The 19,714-nt window shown below is 41.0% G+C and overlaps 1 protein-coding gene across 1 annotated transcript in view; it reads right to left on the reverse strand.

Moving 5' to 3' along the window:
* Positions 1 to 7,046: 7,046 nt before the first annotated feature.
* The window catches only part of lmo2 (LIM domain only 2 (rhombotin-like 1)), a 32,996-nt gene continuing 20,328 nt past the window's right edge, over positions 7,047 to 19,714 (reverse strand). Inside the window, exons 3-4 of the mRNA XM_048545301.2 lie at positions 18,668 to 18,883; positions 7,047 to 9,217 (exon numbers count right to left, since the gene is read on the reverse strand). Of these exons, the coding sequence (XP_048401258.1) occupies positions 8,998 to 9,217; positions 18,668 to 18,883 (436 nt within the window). The 3' untranslated portion in view covers positions 7,047 to 8,997. The remainder of the gene's footprint in view (positions 9,218 to 18,667; positions 18,884 to 19,714) is intronic.

The following is a 19,714-nucleotide window of genomic DNA, read 5'->3' on the forward strand; positions in this document are numbered from 1 at the left end:
GCATAGAATGCACATGTTCTATTTTCATTCACTTCCGTTGACTTTATTGTGGTTTCTTTCTGTTCTCCATCTGCTGCCACAATGTTCAGATTTACACATGCATCCCCAAATTCACAATTGGCAAAATCAACCCCGTTATCAGTTTCTAATTTAGTCAGTGGCCCCTATTCATTTTGAATAGATTAGAAAAAAAATTAGTCAGATTTACTTTTATGTAAAAACTACAGTGAAGTTTTATAAGTCACTCCACTATAGCAGAAGTCATACATAATAAAAAAAGAAAAATTAACATGAAGTTCATAGAATCCCTACAGTGTGGAAACAGGCCATTTGGCCCAACAAGTCCACACCACCCCTGCCAACAGTATCCCATCCAGATCCATTCCCCTACCTCTGTATTTCTCATGTCTAACCCACCTAACCTAAACATCCCTGGGCACTATGGACAATTTAGCATGGCCAATCCACCTACCCTGCACATCTTTGGATTGTTGGAGGAAACCGGAGCACTCGGAGGAAACCCACGCAGACAGGGGGAGAATGTGCAAACTCCACACAGACAGTCGCCCGAGGCTGGAATTGAACCCGGGCCCCTGTGCTGTGAGGCTGCAGTGCTAACAAATTCTCTGTTACTTGTTTTGCGATTACTCTCTTTCTCTATTACTTTCTGTTTTCTCTTAACTATGTATTATTACAAACTGACAAATCTGGTTACCATATATATGAAGTACATGATTTTTTCCCCCTCTTATCCTATACTTTCAAGTCCATTGTCACAACTATTAAATTCTCAAGTTAATGGGAGATTAACGGCTCTGATGGTGTTTTCCCAAACATTTTAGTTATTATTTTCTGTAAATTTGTGTACTCATTACCCCTTACAGTTGCATTCTTTAGAAGGATTTGTAATCTGAGACAATGTACTTTTGAGATAATTAGCCATTTTTTTTCCCTTTAAAGTCCTATCCTCAGTGCCATTAACAGTTGCTTAACATCATAGAAGTAGAATACAATGATATCTGGATGATGTAAATTCACTGACTTTCCCAAAACTATCGCTTTGTCGTCTTCTATGTCTGTTTCATTTGTACTGTTTATACAGAAAACAATATGGGTATTTAACTTGACACCACATCTGTATTGGTAAAACTGTTCATCCTGGCTATATTGCAGGAATTCATCACTCTTTTGAGAAACTTGTTATCATACCCAAAGCTGAGGCAGGTAAAACTCTCTCAAATTATTTTGATCCTTATCATTTAAGGAATGGAGGTGACATTTTAACCAGTCCACTCCACATGCTGTGGACATGTATCCTCTGTCCAGGACGGCACAACTGAATGAGTCTATGACTAAGACATTTATGACTGGTTACCAGAACAATTCCCTCTGCTTAATTGGTGTCATCATCTTTACCTTCCAAACCTTGTGTAAAGTCCATATAATTTTAATTTCTCTGGTTTAGATTGTGCACTAAAACTGAAAAAAAAAGCACAGTTTTAAAGCCAAGGGCTGTGGACAGAATTGCTGCACTCTTAAAAACAAGTTACTGAAACTCATTGTGTATAGCGTTAACATTGTAGCTTTATTCAAGAATTCAGAGAGGGGGCAATATTTGCAGACAGAACAGCACCGGAAGGTGTGTGCTGAATGACATTTGTCTGGTGTCAAATAGGTGTTTAGTTTGTCCAATTAGGACCAGTCAAGGATGTGAAAGGTCATCAGCCTCTTTGATTGGTTTCTGGATAGCTGAACAGCTTCTGGGTGTTAATGATATAGGGAGAAGCCTTGACACTGATTGAAGCATAGGTTCTCTCTGTGCAGTAAAAATACCTTAATCATGCAATAAGACTGCCATTTTCTCCACCAGGTACTGCAAGTTATTGTCTTTAACCAATCATTAAGAGACTTTGAGGTCAGTGTACCAATCGTCATATACCTCCGGTGAAGAAAATAGCTTAAAGTCCCACCTGCTTCAGAGGTGTGTCATATATGATGGAATAGGTTAATTGAAAGCACCAATAAAGAATTCTTTAGAGCTCTTGCGATGCAGTGGTTGTGTCCATATGTCTCATGAAGGAGGCCCAGGTTCAAGTCCCACCTGCTCCAGAGATATGTAAAAATTCAAAAAATATTGACACTGAGGAATTCCTACGGCAATGTCTTGGATCTGAGGTGATGGACTATTTGCTATTTCTGACTCCAACCAATGGAAGATCCCCCACCTTGAATCCCATTTACATTGATTTTGCCATAGTCAATCAAGCGATGCTCTGATGCCTCTGTTTGGTATCTTCAAAATACTCCCAGCTATTAGACATGACATTCATTCATAATTGATCCTCCCATCTAACTTTTTTATTGTTGAATGTCCAAATAACCTTTGCATTTGCCTTTTATATTACCCGCTTGTCTATTTTTACATATTCTATTATCATTTAAATCTCCATTCTTACTTGCGCTATGATTTCCATTTTCCTGAATTTCTGTGAGGTTGTTGGTCAAAATTTCAGTTCTTTTATGGTCCTCACCTGCACCTAGGTACCCAGCCTCTTCACCCTACGCCAACCACGCCACCTCTGTTTGGGTCATGTACATTGTATGCCGGACGGGAGGATCCCGAAAGATGTTCTGTATGGGGAATTGGCCATCGGCAAGAGAGCATGAGGACGACCTCATTTTCGTTTCAAAGACGTCTGAAAAAGGGACATGAGGTCAATGTCCATGGACGTTGAGAGATGGGAGGACGTCTCAAATGATCGCTCACGCTGGAGACGGGAACTACGCAGAGGGCTAGAGCGAGGAGAGAAGAAACTGAGGCTTGCCGCTGAGGCAAAGCGCGCTCGACGGAAAGACAGCAACATGGCAACACTGGAGGAGAGTGTATTCAAATGCAGTCGCTGCAACCGAGACTGTCACTCCCATGTGGGACTGTACAGCCACAACAGACGCTGCACTATCATCAGTTGAATCAAAACTGTCCAGGCGCAGATCCATGTTCTCTGGAGACTGATGGATGCCAGCACCAAATGACCTGGATGATGGCATAGAAGGATGGGTTAGTAAATTTACGGATGACACTAAAGTCATTTGGATAGTGCACAAGAATGTTGCAGGTTACAGAAGGACGTAGATAAGCTGCAGAGCTGGGCAGAGAGGTGGCAAATGGAGCTTAATGCAGGAAAAGTGTGAGGTGATTCACTTTGGAAGGAGTAACAGGAATACAGAGTACTGGGCTAATGGTAAGATTCTTGATATTGTGGATGAGCAGAGAGATCTCTGTGTCCATGTGCATAGATCCCTAAAAATTGCCACCCAGGTTGATAGAGTTGTTAAGAAGTCATACGGTGTGTTAGGTTTTATTGGTAGAGGGATTGAGTTTTGGAGCAATGAAGTCATGTTGCAGCTGTACAAAATTCTGGTGTGTCTGCACTTGGAGTATTGCGTACAGTTCTGGTTGCCGCATTATAGGATGGATGTGGAAGCATTGGAAAGGGTGCAGAGCAGATTTACCAGGATGTTGCCTGGTCTGGAGTGAAGGTTTTATGAGGAAAGGCTAAGGGACTTGAGGTTGTTTTCATGAGAGAGAAGGTGGTTAAGAGGTGACTTAATAGATACATACAAGATGATCAGAGGATTAGACAGGGTGGACAGTGAGCACCTTTTTCCTCGGATGGAGATGGCTAGCACGAGGGGACATAGCTTTAAATTGAGGGGTGATAGATAAAGGACAGATGTCAGAGGTAGGTTCTTTACTCAGAGTAGAAAGGGTGTGGAATACCCTGCCTGCACCAGTAGCAGACTCACCAACTTTAAGGGCATTTAAATGGTCTTTGAATAAACATATGGATGACAATGGAATAGTGTAGGTTAGATGGGCTTCAGTTTGGTTTCACAGGTTGGTGCAACATAGAGGGCTGAAGGGCCTGTATTGCACTGTAATTTTCTATGTTTTCTATGTTTAACAGAAGGTCCTGGCAACTCAAAGGGGTTCGCTCAACAATTCCTGTGGAAGGTATCCCAGTCTTTTATTCCTCCGTCTGTAAAACAAATGCTATTATTTATTCTTCTCTGTCTGAATATTTGCACAAGGGTTTTAGTCGGGGGATAGAGTTTAAGTGATAGAGCCATATGTTTTTAGTTCACAGCTATTTTTCAGTTTAGAATTTACTTATTCGTGATAAATAACAGGGTAGTGATTGTAATGAGGTCAGCCAGATGGACCTCGCAGAATATGAGTTCCCTGATTGGGGGTTGTTAACCTGGTCCAATCAGGGAGCCCTGGCTAACAGTTATAAACAGGAGTGTCAAGGGTTCTGTTCACTGAGAGTTGGCTCTAAGGGAGGTGGATCAGTGTCAGGTTTGATGCATGTATAAATAAGGGTGACTTGATGCTGGGGTCTCAGCCTCTGTGAAGGTATTTCAAGTAGCTGTTTTTCAGTACAGAAATGTGGCAGTGTTTTCTATTAACTCGATTGCTTTAGACAAGTAAATTATGAACTTTTGCATGCTTCAATTAAATGATCAGCTTTGAGGTAACTCTAGGAGAACTGGTGCTCAAGCACACCTTCCCAAATCAGTTGTAACTTCAAGAACCCTATTATTCCATCTTTGACAGATCCAAGCAGACATTGCCAAAACCTCAGAGCTCCTTATAAATGCTGAAAGATCCTCACAAATCCTAATGAACCCAAGCAGGACTTGTAAGAAGAACAAAGTTGCTGGAAATGCCCAGCAGGTCTGGCAGTATCTGTTCAGGAAAAAACAGAGGTAACGTTTCGTGTCCAGTGTTCTGAGGATGGATCACTGGACCCAAAATGTTACTCTGTCTGTTTTTTATTCTTCACAGATGCTGCCAGAGCTGCTGAACTTTTCCAGCAACTTTGTTTTTGTTCCTGATTTACAGCATCCGCAGTTCTTTCGGTTCTTATTTAGAACCTGTAAGACCCTGGCAGGGCTTTGTAGACTTAAGATCCTTAAAGAAACACTAACAGACCCCAATAGATCCATAATGGAATTCACAGACCTCTAACAAATGCTAATAGGCCTAAGCTGTCTCAAACAAATCCAAACAGATCCTGATGAATTCATAAAGATGCCAATTGGCCTTTGCAGAACCCAGCAAACTTGAACAGATGCAAATGAATCCTAGACAATCTTAAAATACTTGGGGAGACACTAACAAACCAGAGTTGAAGCCCATTCTTAGTTTAAAAATAAAAGTAAAATATTGCAGATGCTGGAAATCTGAAAATAATGCAGAGAATGCTAGAGAAACACAGCAGGTCTGGGACCATTCATGAAGACCATAAGATATAGGAGTGGAAGTAAGGCCATTCGGCTCATCAAGTCCACTCCGCCATTAAAATCATGGCTGATGGGCATTTCAACTCCACTTCCCTGCACTCTCCCCGTAGCCCTTGATTCCTTCTGAGATCAAGAATTTGTCGATCTCTGCCTTGAAGGCATCCAACGTCCCGGCCTCCACTGCACTCTGTGGCAATGAATTCCACAAGCCCACCACTCTCTGACTGAAGAAATGTCGTCTCATTTCAGTTTTAAATTTACCCCCTCTAATTTTAATGCTGTGCCCACGGGTCCTAGTCTCCTCGCCTAACGGAAACAACTTCCTAGCATCCACCCCTTCTAAACCATACATTATCAGAGAGAATCAGAGTTAATGTTTCGAGTCATGATGATTCTTCTTCAGTTTTGCTGCTTCATCTGCTGGTAAATGTCAGTTACTGGCATGTTCTCCATCAGTCACCTCATATTCATAAACCCCAAATCTTGTCTTTTCCTGGGGAGGAATTGATCATTTTTATTTTCTAAAATGTAGCATGTAGACTCTATATTCATAATCACTCAAGCTTCATAGAATCAATGTCAGTAATTGTGGGTGTCAGGAAGCAAGTATCTAGAATGTGAGACGACAGATGCAATAGAGGATATGCAGCACTACAAGATTTTGGTGCCATTTGATATTCCAAAGAATGATACTATATTTTTAAGCTTGAAAATATCCTTTTGTTTCTCTGATTTAGTTCGCTCCTTCGATTTTATTCTGAAAACACCCTTGTTCATGCTTATTCACCAAGATAGTTTCATTTCATCAGACACTGCCAGGGATTCCTAGGAATTATAGAGGTCGGGTTCAAAACTGCAGCTTCTGCATTGTGACACCACGTTAGACTAATACTTTCCTAGCATTCCAATTTTTTCAGCTCTTTCACTATCTGAAGTGGACGAGGTTTCTAAATGAACTCTGTAACACACTATGGGATGCAGTGGTAATGTCACGAGATTAGTAATCCAGAGAGCCAAGATAATGATCTGGGAACATGGGTCTGAATCAGGATGGTGAAACTGAAATTCAGTGAAAATCTGGAATAAAAAGTGGGCCGAACAGTAACTATGTAACCATTGTTGTAAAGCCCACCTGGTTTACTAAAATCCTTTAGGGAAGGAAATCTGTCGTGCTTACCTGGTTTGGTCTACATGTGACTCTGGACCCACAGTGGTTGACTTTTAACTGCACTGTGGGTTATCAAAATGAACAATCAATACTGACCTAAGCAACAAGAAAAACTCTCAGTTTCTCTTTTATAATGCCACCATTTCCGTCTCTCTTCCTAAGACATGCCAAGTCCTGAACTTCTTTCTTCTGGGTCTACTCCTTTCACGTAAACTCTACCACCCCCTGCTCCACAAACCCAATCCCCACCATCCCATGCCCACCTCCTGTTCCCAACACCCATCCATCGTCAAATATATAAAATATATTCTGCTATGGTGACTCATATTCCTATCATGCCTGCATTATTTAGCTGAAGAGACACAAAATGTAATTAATGATATCAGCCTTTCCCAGTTAAGGCAGAGATAAATTATGTCCTCATGCACTTAGATCATGACTATACCGCCACAGGAATATCGAAACCAAAATATTTAAACCCATCCACTAAATTATTCACTCTTGGCTATTGCATTAATTACAGTTGCAATGAAAACAGCACTGAAACTTGAGAATATATTGGATATTTTTTAATAGACAAAGTCATTTTGAGAATGCATGAATTTAAAAAATGCTGTCATGGGAGTTAACAAACTTCAAAAAGAGCTATAATTTACATCGATCACTTCTTAAAAGTCAGGCAATTTATTTTCCTATTAAAAAGCATGGAATTAAATATTAATTAAATTTGGTGCCCACTAAAAACCTTATGCTCTTGTAATGTCTCAATGTTCCATTGGAATGCTGATGATCTTCTCTTAATAAACAAGATATCCAGCAGGCTCAAAACAATTTCAAATTATGCAAGTGTTATAAACCTTGGAAACATTACAAACATGAGAAAGATAGTATAGATCTTTGAAAGGACATAGATAAGTTGGGAGAGTGGGTAGGCAGATGGCAAATGAAGTTCAATGCAGAGATATTTGAGGTAACTCGTTTTCATAGGAAGAATCTGGATACAACATAAACAGTACAGGAGCAGAGGAACCTGGGTAGATAGGTGCATTAATCATTGACGGGAGCTGGACAGAGTAGTTAATAAAGTATTCAGTGTCCTGGGCTTAAACAGTAGGGACAAGGAGGACAAGAGCAAAATAGTTATTTGAACTTGGATGAGATACTAGTTCAGCCTCAGTTTTGGTTTCACGTCCAATTCTAGGTGTCACACTCAAGGAAAGATGTGAACACCTCAGAAGTGTGTAAAGGATTAATGAGAATAATTCCAGCCATGCGGAACTTCAGTTTTTGGAAGGAATGGAGTTTTTCAGACTTCTTGACTCAGAGAAGAGATAGCTACAAGGAGATGTTAGAGAGGTATTCGAAATTATTGAAGGTCAGTAGGAGTAGACAAAGCAGACAGGGAGAAGCTCCTCCCACTTGAGAGGACTGAGGACCACAGGGAACAGATTTAAATTGATTGGCCAAACAAACAGCAAAATGAGGAAAATGTTTTCATGCAGAGAGTGGTTACAGTTTAGAATGCATTACCTGACAGTCTGGTGGAGGGAGGCTCAATCGAGACATTTAAAAGACAATTTCAGATTGTTATCTGAAAAGGAAGAATGTGTGGGGTTGGAGGGAAAAGGCAGAAGAATGGCACTGGCTGAAATACTCAGAGAGCTGGTGCAGACCTGATGGGCTGAGTGGCCTCTTTCTGTCATTCTGTGATTTCCTGTGGTTTTAAATTGTAGTGGCTGATCTAATAATCTTAAAACTTGCTGGACCACATCTTCGTGACTGTTCATTTGTTAGGGTTTTTCTTTTGTTACCCCACCTTTTTGGATTGACCGATTGACTCGTTTGAATAAAAACAAAAACTATCATAAAGTATATTTATGCAAAAAAGGCTTTCGAACGTGTATGCTCTGAAGTTGCTGACCAATGAGGGGGTAGCATCATTGGCTTAGACAATAATTATCTCATACATATTGACAAATGCCTGCGGCTTACTTCTAAACAGCACTCTGAGTAAATCTTCAATGCATGGAACTATAATGGGTGAAGAAGACACCAACATCTCAAAGGTATTTGGGAAGAGGCAGTAAATATCAGTCTTGCCATCAGTGCATACATCCGTGAGGAAGTAAAAAAAAATACAAACTCGCATGTTGCCTTGTTGACAAAGAAAAATACTTCCCATTCTCCTTGAGTATTCTGCTTCTGTCCTCATCTGAAACCACAGATTGCAAAGAGATCTGGAACCAAGTCGATCTGTCAGAATCCAAACTGAGCAGTTATTTGACTTATTTATGAGGAGTAAATATTTGTCACAATTACTAAGACGACATTCATTCCTGTCTCCTTAGCGAAGCTGCAGAAGTTAATATTTCACAGTAAAGTGTGCGTATAAATGAAACCTTCACAGCTTGTTAATAAAATATCTGTACAAGTCCTCAACATTTGTAGGTCCTTACAAAATGGTGAATTCATACATACAGACAATATTTGAGACCCAGTGATGATGAGTATCAGGTATAATTCTAGATCATCCCATTGAGTTTAGTCCATTCATAAATGTCCTGTTCACAGACAATGTCTGAGTTGATGAGCAAATATCTGTCTCCTACACAGAAATGCTTTTGACAGGCAGCACATTTAAAACACTCCAGGTGGTAAACTTTGTCTTTGACTCGCATTGTCATTTCATAGGCACGGATGCGTTTGTCACAGGCAGAACAAAGTCCATCTTGACCAAATAATCTGAGAAGAAGAGGAAGAAAGTTAGCTTAAAGCAGGAAGAACACAAATGTGCTGCTTGGCCTGCTGTGTTCATCCAGCTCCACACCTTGTTATCTAGAACACAAACTAAGTTTGCATTCGTCAAATTTCTATCCATTCATCAGTGCAATACAGCAATTTGAGGGCACCAGCATTGGTAATGGGTAAAAGGAGGAATTGCTATAATGAAGGTGAGAAACTAGGAGCCCTTAAGCCAAAGCTTCTTCTCTTAATGGCTGAAAACTAAACATTGGATTTGGCGGTAGTTCCCTTTGCCAGGGGTATCTAAGGGTATTTGACTTCTTGGGTGCCATAGAAAGACTTACTTTTACCAATGTTAATATTGAATTAAAGGACAGTACTGATTGGTTGGTAAGGGGACCCTCATTGGTAAAGGTTTTTGCCATTGGAGAATGCACTGGTTCATGATGACTGACAGATAATTACCAAGCTTTAAATTATAAATCAGGCAGTTTGACTCAGATTGGTCAAAGCATTAACCTGAGAAATGAAGCTGTGAGCTAACATACACAATATAAATGTTCTTTATGTCTGCAAAAAATTGGACCCTGTGTGTTATTCTATGTGGTTTCACACTGTCAGCCTGATCAACAAACCTAAATTGGATGGCAGCATAATTCTTCACATGTTCTGGATGGTGAAGCGAATGTACAATTGCAGATCACGTCTAATATTGAACACAATAATGTTATTTTTGTTAGTGCAGGCTGGTTGACTATGTTCCGAAAGTTGCTAATTGTGAAATATTAATTTACCCTTCCATTAATATTCCTGTGAATTATCCTGATTATTGCAGGACTAAAGCTTCAACAAAATGTCTTTTTTTTAAAAACCACACCCAAGTTCTATATTACCAAATGAGTGAGTGATAAATTGATTATCTCATGAATTTGATAGACCTCAAGCTTAAGGGTATCTGGGAAGAGATTTTAAAATTGGGGTTGGGAACCCGATTACCACAAAATGTCACTCTATGCCACACCAGCATCAGTTCCAGACACCTATTTTAAAAACTAAGGAGCCCAGGGGACAGTCTGACACCCAAATCAGTGGTGCTAGGAATTGCCTGGAAGCTAAACATGGAACCAGATGTTGGGGGAACACGTATTTATAACAGGGGACCATGTGGAAAGCACAGAAGGTACTGAGCTGTTTTGAGGAGACCACGAGAACTGATGGTTGCTTAGACACTTGGTTTCTGTGTCAAACACCAGGGGAATGACTGAAAGACAGTAACAACGTTATGGGCAGTTGGAATAGAGAATGGCAGCGGTAAGCAGGTGAAAAGGCTGCATCCTTATCCCTCTTTTGGTTGAATTTTCGAAACCTGTTCTTCAAATATTTCATACCACAATTTTTGGAGCACCTTTAGGAGCTCCTAAAAGGCTCAATGGTGACCACTATTCAAAGGCCTAGGTCTGACTAGAGTTTCTTCTGTCGGTCTACGACTGTAAGAGATTCAGCTGAAGTCATAGAGAGGACAACAAACTTCATCCCTTTTGAACCATTCTCCAATAAAGGGCTTTGTTGCTTTTTTTCAATACCATCTCTGCACAGTTTGTTGTGGATTTGTATTGTACAAATGTGTTTGGTGGGATTAAAGGCATATAGTTTTAAATCAAGGTTATAGTTAGTTTCAAACCAGTTTTGCCAATTGTTTTAGGCATAGCTTTCATTGATAATACAGAAATTATTTTTCAATTCATTAAAGGATCCTGGTCAAAGTGTCATGTCTTCTAAATCATGGTCTGTAAAGGAATAAGTTGGACATATCAGTGATTGCATGAACACGGTTACAGTAATGGTATAAGAAGTGGAACAGTCAGGCTTGATTATCAGAGCATTGCTCCAACCACAGATAGGGTCTTGAGGTGCTGTGGTCATGTCCCTACCTCTGAGCTAGGGAGCCTGGTTCAAGTTCTACTTGTAAGAACATCTCTGAGTAAGGTGATTAGAAAATATCTTCTTCCCATCATGGTTGTAAAGCAGAGGATCCTTTGAATAGGCAAGCAGCATCCATAACTGGGCTTGCTATTCAATGAGAACATTTTGTAGGAAGGTATCGATCAGGTTGGCATAGTGTTCATGTGTTGTCCCAATCTTTTCCAATGCATCCCCCTTGAAGCACTGGCAGAAGCTGTTGCTGAGACTCAATAAATTCTCTTCCTAGTATTCTGCAGAAGAAAACCACCACAAGAAACCAAGAGGTCACATGGAGTTCAGCAGTAAAGGTATCATGTGGAAGATGTGAGTCCAGCGCTGCAGGCACATTCAACGTTAAAACCTGGGAAGGAGAGAAGTGACAGGCCTAGGTACCAGGCCTGTAAACCAATATGGAGCAGCATATGCAAAAGTTGGGCAGACCAAGTGCTCTCACTTCACCCAAGTACTGTCACGTCCAATGACCAGTTCCATCACTGAGACATGAGTCACCCTCACAGATGGATCCAACTGAGAAGTGTGCATGACTAAGAAACATAACAGCTCATGTCCCTGCCATGCTGGAATAGCTGAGTTAGGGGCAGGTTATTCAAAGAACAAAGAAAATTACAGAACAGGAACAGGCCGATCGGGATCCTCTGTCTAAACCTGTTATCTGTTTTTTAAGGGTCTGTATCCCTTTGCTCCCTGCCCATCCATGTACCTGTCCAGATACATCTGAAAAGACACTATCATGTCTGCGTCTACCACCCCCGCTGGCAACGCGTTCCAGGTACCCACCACCCTCTGCATAAAGAACTTTCCACGCATATCTCCCTTAAACTTTCCTCCTCTCGCTTTGATTTATCCCTAGTAATTTAGTCCCCCACTCTGGGAAAAAGCTTCTTGCTGTCCACCTTATCTATACCCCTCATGATTTTGCAGACCTCAATCAGGCATTCCCCTCAATCTCCGTCTTTCTAATGGAAATAATCCTAATCTATACATCCTCTCTTCATAGCTAGCACCCTCCATACCAGGCAACATGCTGGTGAACCCCCTCAGCACCCTCTCGAAAGCATCCACATCTCTTTGGTGGCAACCAGAACTGTACGCAGTACTCTAAATGTGGCCGAACCAAAGTCTTGTACAACTGTAACATGAGCTGCCAACTCTTGCACTCAATACCCCGTCGGATGAAGGTAAGCATGCCATATGCCTTCTGGACCGCTCTACTGACCTGCTTTGCCACCTTCAGGAAACAATGGACCTGAGCACCGAGATCTCTCTGTTCATCAATTTTCCCCAGGACTTTTCCATTTACTGTATAGTTCGCTCTTGAATTAGATTTTCCAAAATCCATTACCTCGCATTTGCCTGATTGAACTCCATCTGCCATTTATCTGTCCAACTCTCCATCTATCTATATTCTGCTGTAATCTCTGACAGTCCCCTTCACTATCTGATACTCCACCAATCTTTGTATGTCATACTTTTCTCATCCTGCAGGAAAGGAGCGCACACAATCATTGTGAGAAGTCTCCAACAGCAATTGGAAATCAGAACCTCACCTTACTATAGATGGTGGTACTGGACAAATGGAGAGCACCATGGTGGCAAGCTTTGAGTGGAAGCTGTGAGAAGTAAAGTAATTTGATCACTCCATGTTTCGCTAGAGGCTATGGAAGAGACTCCAGCACAGTGTGTGAGATGTTACAAATGGAGTAGAGTTGATCAAGTTCTCATCAGCATCTTGCTGTGTTTCCCACTGGACCTGCAGCAGATGCAGTGCAAAAGCAGTTCCACAGGCTTGATATTCGATGAGCTCCTCTTCAACCCCATGTTCTGAAGATGTCAGAGCTATCAAGCTTTTCACTCAGGTCCAATTCCCATGCGATTGATCATCATCTAACATCACTGTCACTATTAGCAGACCACAATCACTCTCATATGCTCCTGGGGCACAGTAGGCCTGGGATCGGTGCTGAAGCAGGATACTTGGGTGAAGATCCTATTCAGAATGTCTTCAGTTGGCAAGCATATCTTTCAGAATGTGTGCCTACTGGTAAATTTCTCCTTTGACAGGAGCTGAGTTGCATGGTGGTCTGTCAGAGAAGTGTGAGGTGCTCTATATAAAAATTACTGAAGCAGGATAGCCCTGGTGGCCATGTCAGCTTGATACTCATCACAAAATCTGGAACAGCATTTACAGACTTCCTCTAATAGGATTTGCTTGTCAATGAAGCAATGAAACGCTTTTTCCAAACCTCCAGCAAAATTACAATGACAACACTGGAAGAGCTCCAAGGAAAATCTCACCTAAGTCTCATTCAAATTATTATCTAGGGGCAGGTAATGTCTTGCGGTATTTTTGCTGGAATAATTACCTGAGTCTCTGGGTTACGTTCTCAAATCTCACAATAGCAGATGGTGAAACTTGAATTCAGTTAAAAAAATGCTGGAATTAAAAGTCTCATGATGACCATGAAAGAACTGTCATAAAAATTCTTCTGAATGTCCTTTATGGAAGGAAAAGTACCATCCTTATCAGGTCCAGTGACTCCCACATGCCATGAATGAATTTTAAAAAGACAGCAACGCGATTTGAGTTGTAAAATTGTAGAGAAAATGTTATGAAATTGCACCCTCTTATGGACATTTTTAAAAATATTTGTTTAAAGAGATTTTAATCAAAATGTGACATTCATCACAGAATCCTAAAGAAAACAGGGTGTAAATACCTGAGGAGGATGTTAGAGTCATCAGAAGATGCAATTTCATAACATTTCCTGGTCATCTTATTCACTTATCGAAAAGAAGGCAGAACCCACCCAGAGGTCACCTAGATCCTTCATCAGAAAAGGGTGGGGGGGGGGGGGGGCGGGGGGAGTGGGGAGAGGGTTCTGAACTTCTTCAGGTTAGGCATCCCTGGAAGAGGCTTTGCAGTGAGGTTAACATTGTATCAGAGATAATGGGAACTGCAGATGCTGGACAATCCGAGCTAACAAAGTGTGGGGCTGGACGAACAGAGCAGGCCAAGCAGCATCTTAGGAGCACAAAAGCTGATGTTTCGGACCTAGACCCTTCATCAAAAAAGGGGGAAGGGGAGAGGCTTCTGAACTTCTTCAGGTTAGGCATCGCTGGAAGAGGCTTTGCAGTGAGGTCAGTCTGTTTGATGTTTTGAAATCTACAACTAAAGATGAAATTATCAATAGGGATAGATAACAGCCTAGTGGTGTTATCGCTCCAACATTCAGCAAGGTCACATCTGACGTGATTGTGGTCTCCACTTTCCTGTCTCCTCCAAATCCTTTAATTATCTTCTCAATCAAGAATTTAACTCAGTCTCAAGCCCTCAAAATGGCTGCCTCCACTGCTGTCGGAGGAACGGTGTTCCACAAACTCTCAACTTTCTGGGAGAAAATAAAAACACTCCTGACCTCTGTCTTAAATAGGAGACCCTTTACTTTTAAACCATGCCCCAAAGTTCTAGTTTCTCCATGTTCCTGTTCTATCTCTTGCAACCCTAAATAGATAAGATTGCAAAATGCATAGGCAAGTGGCAGGTATAATATAACACAGAGGAATGAAGCGATGCATTTTCATCAAAGATGCAGAGAGAGGCAATATAGTCTTAACTGAGCATTCCTAAAGAGTGTGCAGGAAAAGATGGACCCGGGGGCAGATATATTGAGGGAGTGCTGAGTAAATCGGATGAGATCTTGGGCTTCACAAACAGAGATATTGATTACAAAAGCATGTAAATTGAACCTTTATAAAGCTCTGGTGAGGCCCCAACTACAGCACTGTGTATAATTCTGGCCACCAAGTGTTTGGTAGGATGAAGGGGCTTGGACTGGGTCCAGAAAACATCTACTGAATTGTTGCAGGGATGTACAGATTTTGTGACAAAGTTGGAATGTAGAAACTGAGTTGATCTCCATGGGCAAAGGAGATTGATGGGTGATTTGACAGATGTTTATAAGTTGATGGCAGGTTTAGAGAAGGTAGACAAAGAATAAACGGCTCACATGAGCTGATGGTACGAGAATGGAGGGCACAGATTTAACATCTTGGACAAGAAATGCAAGGGAAATGTGAGGAAGAAGTTTTTTTTTAATGAAGTAATGGCCCGGTTATTACTGCTGGTGAGGGTGGTGAAAATAGAAACAATAACATCAAAATGGAATTAAAGGAACACTTGAAAGAAAAGAAACTCACAGATGCAGGACTACAAGGATCAAGTAGGGGAGTGAGACTGACTGGATGCTCAGCATACAACTAGAATGGATTCAATGGGCCAAGTGACAGCTTCTGTGCCATAAATGGCTCTATGACAATAAACTGTCCTTGTCTATTGTTCGAAGGGTATACATTATTCATATGGAGATGAATCTCTGCAATGTAATTATGATAGAAACTCAGCAATTATTCTCAAATCTAACTTTCAAATGGACACCTTTCAGTCACTGTTACATGATGGAATGTTAAAAGAAATCTTAAAATATGACAGCTATATTATTCATTGAGTTATTAAAAATGACGCAAACACAACACTTGTTACCATCAAATACTCAGTGTAGGTCACTGCAAGGAGTCCGATCTGAAAGAAAGCCAAGCTCTCCTCAGAACAGGAAGTTAGCCAAAGTTCTTGTTCTATGGTAGAGATCAGGAATTTACTCCCTGTAAGAATCTGGGGACACTGGTTCAAATAAAATTTTCAAGATCATAACTGATAGATTTCAGGGTATTGAGAGATACAAAGCATGGCAAGGGACATGGAGTTGTGGTACAGAGCAACCATGATCTAACAGAAGGGTAGAACATATGTGAGAATTGAAAGACCTACTCCTGCTTTCATGTTTCATTGATAATATCCAGAAAGTTAAGCTGGAAGATTTAGTGTTACTTAACTGAATGTTATGTGACTGCTGACTTTGTCCACCCCAGTCTAACACCGGCACCTGCATATCATGCCATTCTGATGAGAATGGGATTGTACTTGGCTTGATGCACTCCCAATTTCCAGTCTTCAACCAGGTTACCAACCCTAACCCTAACTCAATATCCATAAATAACTGGATACAATCTCATTCATGCTCCTTGATTTATTTCATCCTCACTCCTGCTCTTTCCAATCTTCTTGCTGTTTTTCACTACATTCGTCGAATCTCCAAATACAGTGAAATTAATAGAGAGCAAAGTCTGTGCATAGGCCTCCTGAACATGCAACAGTTCAAATGTGTAAATAGAAAAATACCCTCCAAACAGGGGAGATGAGGAACTGGTGAGAAAAGCAATCATGTTTCAGAATTTCTTAACCATTCTTGCACGGCAAGTCTTTGGAGGAGGATATACTTTCAAATGTTCGGTCTTTATTATAAAAAGTATTCACACTAGATGGATAAAGAAACACGATGAAGGGTGTTCAAAATATAACTCGTAATGATTTAACTCAAGCTAGGAAATGAGAAACAACTTATTAGCCTGCCTAAGCTGCTAATAAACAGCTCACAAGTTCTGCGATCAACTCTGGCCCTGTATAGCCATGAACAGCATACAGCATGTGATTTTGCAAAACTGTTTCCAAATCATGTACAAGAAAAGCTGAGGTCAGTTAGTTTTTTGTGAGGGTGATTTTTGGCCAGTCTTAGAGGGAGAACGCAGAACCTTAATTCAATTTTTTTTTGAAAAAAAAAGACAATTCATTGATGTGGAGAAGTGTGAAATGTTTATTCTTTTGTCATATCCTACAAGGAGAAGTTGTGTTGAGAGTACCACATTTCTCTGGTCAATATGGTTCATTTTTATGTTCATTGTGAAATGATATGGTTTAGCAATTCATTTATGACTGCATCTTCAAGTTTTGCCTCTGTTTAACTTCAAAGAGATTGAAGAAACTTACTGAGGACAAAGGACATAGAACAGGACAGCACAGTACAGGACCTTTGGCCCATGTTGTGCCGAACTTTTACCCGAAACCTAAGGTCTGCCTAACCTCCAACCCACCCTTATACTATCATCCATATGCCTGTTTAATAGCCACTTAAATGCTCCTAATGAGGCTGACTCCACTACCCACTCCGTCAATGCATTCCATGCCCTGCCACTCTCGGAGTAAAGAACCTACCTCTGATGTCTCCCCTGTATCTACTTCCACTCACTTTAAAACTATGCCCCCTCGTAAGCTATCTCCACTCTAGGAAAAAATCTCAAGTTGTCCACTCTATCTATACATCTGATCATTCTGTACACCTCCTTCGAGTTACTTCTCATCCTTCGTCGTTCTAAAGAGAAAACCCTAGCTCTCTCAACCTTTCCTCGTATGACCTTCCCTCCATTCCAGGTAACATCCTGGTAAATCTCCTCTGCACCTTTCCCAATGCCTCCACATCTTTCTTGGAATGAGGCGACTAGAAATGGACACAATACTCCAGATGTGGCCAAACCAGGCTTTTGTATAGCTGCAGCATAACTTCACAGCTCTTGAACTCAATCCCTCTATTAGTGAAAGCTAATACACTATATGCCTTCAGAACAACTCCATCCACCTGGGTGGCAGCTCTTCGCGAATTGTACACATGAACTCCAAGATCCCTATGCTCCTCCACACTGCCAAGAATCTTTCCATTAACCGTGTATTCTGCTTTCAAGTTTGCCTTTCCAAAATGAATCACTTCACACTCATCAGGGTCAAACTCCATTTGCCACTTCTCAGCCCAGCTCTGCATCCTATCAATGTCCTCTTGTAACTTAGAACAGCCCTCCGCACTATCCACAACTCGACCCACCTTCATATTGTCTGCGAACTTGCTAATCCACCCTTTGACTCCTTCATCCAAATCACTTACAAAAATCACAAATAGAAGAGGACCCACAACAGATCCTTGTGGTACACCACTCGTAACTGAGCACCATGCGGAGTATTTTCGGTCCACTACCACCCTTTATCTTCTAAGGGTCAACCAATTCCGAATCCAATCTGCCACATTTCCCCCTATCCCATGTCTCCTTATTGTCTGCATGAGCCTACCATGCGGAACCTTATCAAATGCCTTACTTAAATCCATGTATACCCCATCCACCACTCCACCTTCATCCATCTGTTTGGTCACCTCTTCAAACAATTCAGTAAGATTTGTGAGGCATGATCTACCCCTCACAAATCTATGCTGACCATCATGAAGCAAACTGTGCCTTTCCAAGTGATCATAAATCCTATCTCTCAGAGCTCCTTCCAATAATTTGCCCACCACTGAAATAAGACATGAATGAGACATGAATGTAAAGTACTGATCACAACGAAATATTAATGTCAAATTTTTGCATGTAATTTCCTGGTCTAGTTCTGCTCATTTACCTAGCAGTGCAGAATTTAAACAGTTACACACTCAAAGTTTTTCATCCAATGGTGAAGCATTACTTTTACATGCAGAATCTTCGGTTTTAAATAAAAATTGAAATAATTTGTAGTAAATAAAGCTGTCATACCTGAGGTAGTCCCTTCGGCACAGCTTTCTGCCTAGTTTGTAGTACAATCTCCTCCCCACTTCTCCCAGTCTACAGCCACACAAGTCACAACTCAGACAGTCTTCATGCCAATACTGGTCAATTGCTTTCAGGAAATAACGATCTCCAATATTCTGTTGACAACCCCCACACATTAATAAGGAAGGAGGTATCTGTAAAACCTCATCCACTGGCTCTCTGTAAAGAAGAAACTTAAGTTAGAGGCAATTTAAGTTAAAGTCTGAGCACAGTGTCAAGATGCTACTCTAAACAATTTAACTTTTGAATTAGGAAGGTGAAAGTCAACAAGCTTTTCTTCTCCTGTTTCTGATCCAGCAGCCCCTTTGTAAGTATTTATGATATAAAACAAAGCACTGTTGATGTTGGAGATCTGAAACAAAAGTAGAAATTACTGGAGAAAGTTCTGGCAGCATTTGTGGAAACAAAAAACACAATTAACATTTCAAGTCCAGTGACCCTTCTTCAAAACTGATAGCAGCGAGTGAAAAATGGTATTTATGCTGATAACAGGAGGTGGGCGAGGAGGGGAAGAAAGAAATGGGCAGATAGGCGGAGATGGAGCACAGAGAGAGAAAAACAAAGTCAGGCAGACAATATGATTGTTGGTAGCCAAGAAAGAAGAAAAGCTTAGGTAGGTGATAATGTAGGGGACTAGGAGTGACTGAAAATTGGTAGAGTGTGCTAAAAGCAAGCCAAATCGCACAGCGCCCAGGGCATGGGGATGGGTGAAGGACATGGATGGAGGTGTTCGTGTTCTGAACTCAATGTTGAATCCTAAAGGCTTTAAGGTTCCCAAGTATAAGGTGAGATGTAACTCAGCTTGGTTGGGCCTTGCTGGAGCACCGCAGCAGGCCAGAGATAAAAATGTTGGCATGAGAACATGCAAGTGTTTGTTTCATGTTTAGACGAAAAGGGTGCAAAGTACCACCTGTGGTTGGTGCAATTGTACGTATACTCTAGCAAGCCAAACAATTTATTCTTTGAGGCAGAGGATCAAATTGGCAGAAT

The sequence above is a fragment of the Stegostoma tigrinum genome, chromosome 17 (genome assembly GCF_030684315.1).
Source record: "Stegostoma tigrinum isolate sSteTig4 chromosome 17, sSteTig4.hap1, whole genome shotgun sequence".
NCBI lineage: Eukaryota > Metazoa > Chordata > Chondrichthyes > Orectolobiformes > Stegostomatidae > Stegostoma > Stegostoma tigrinum.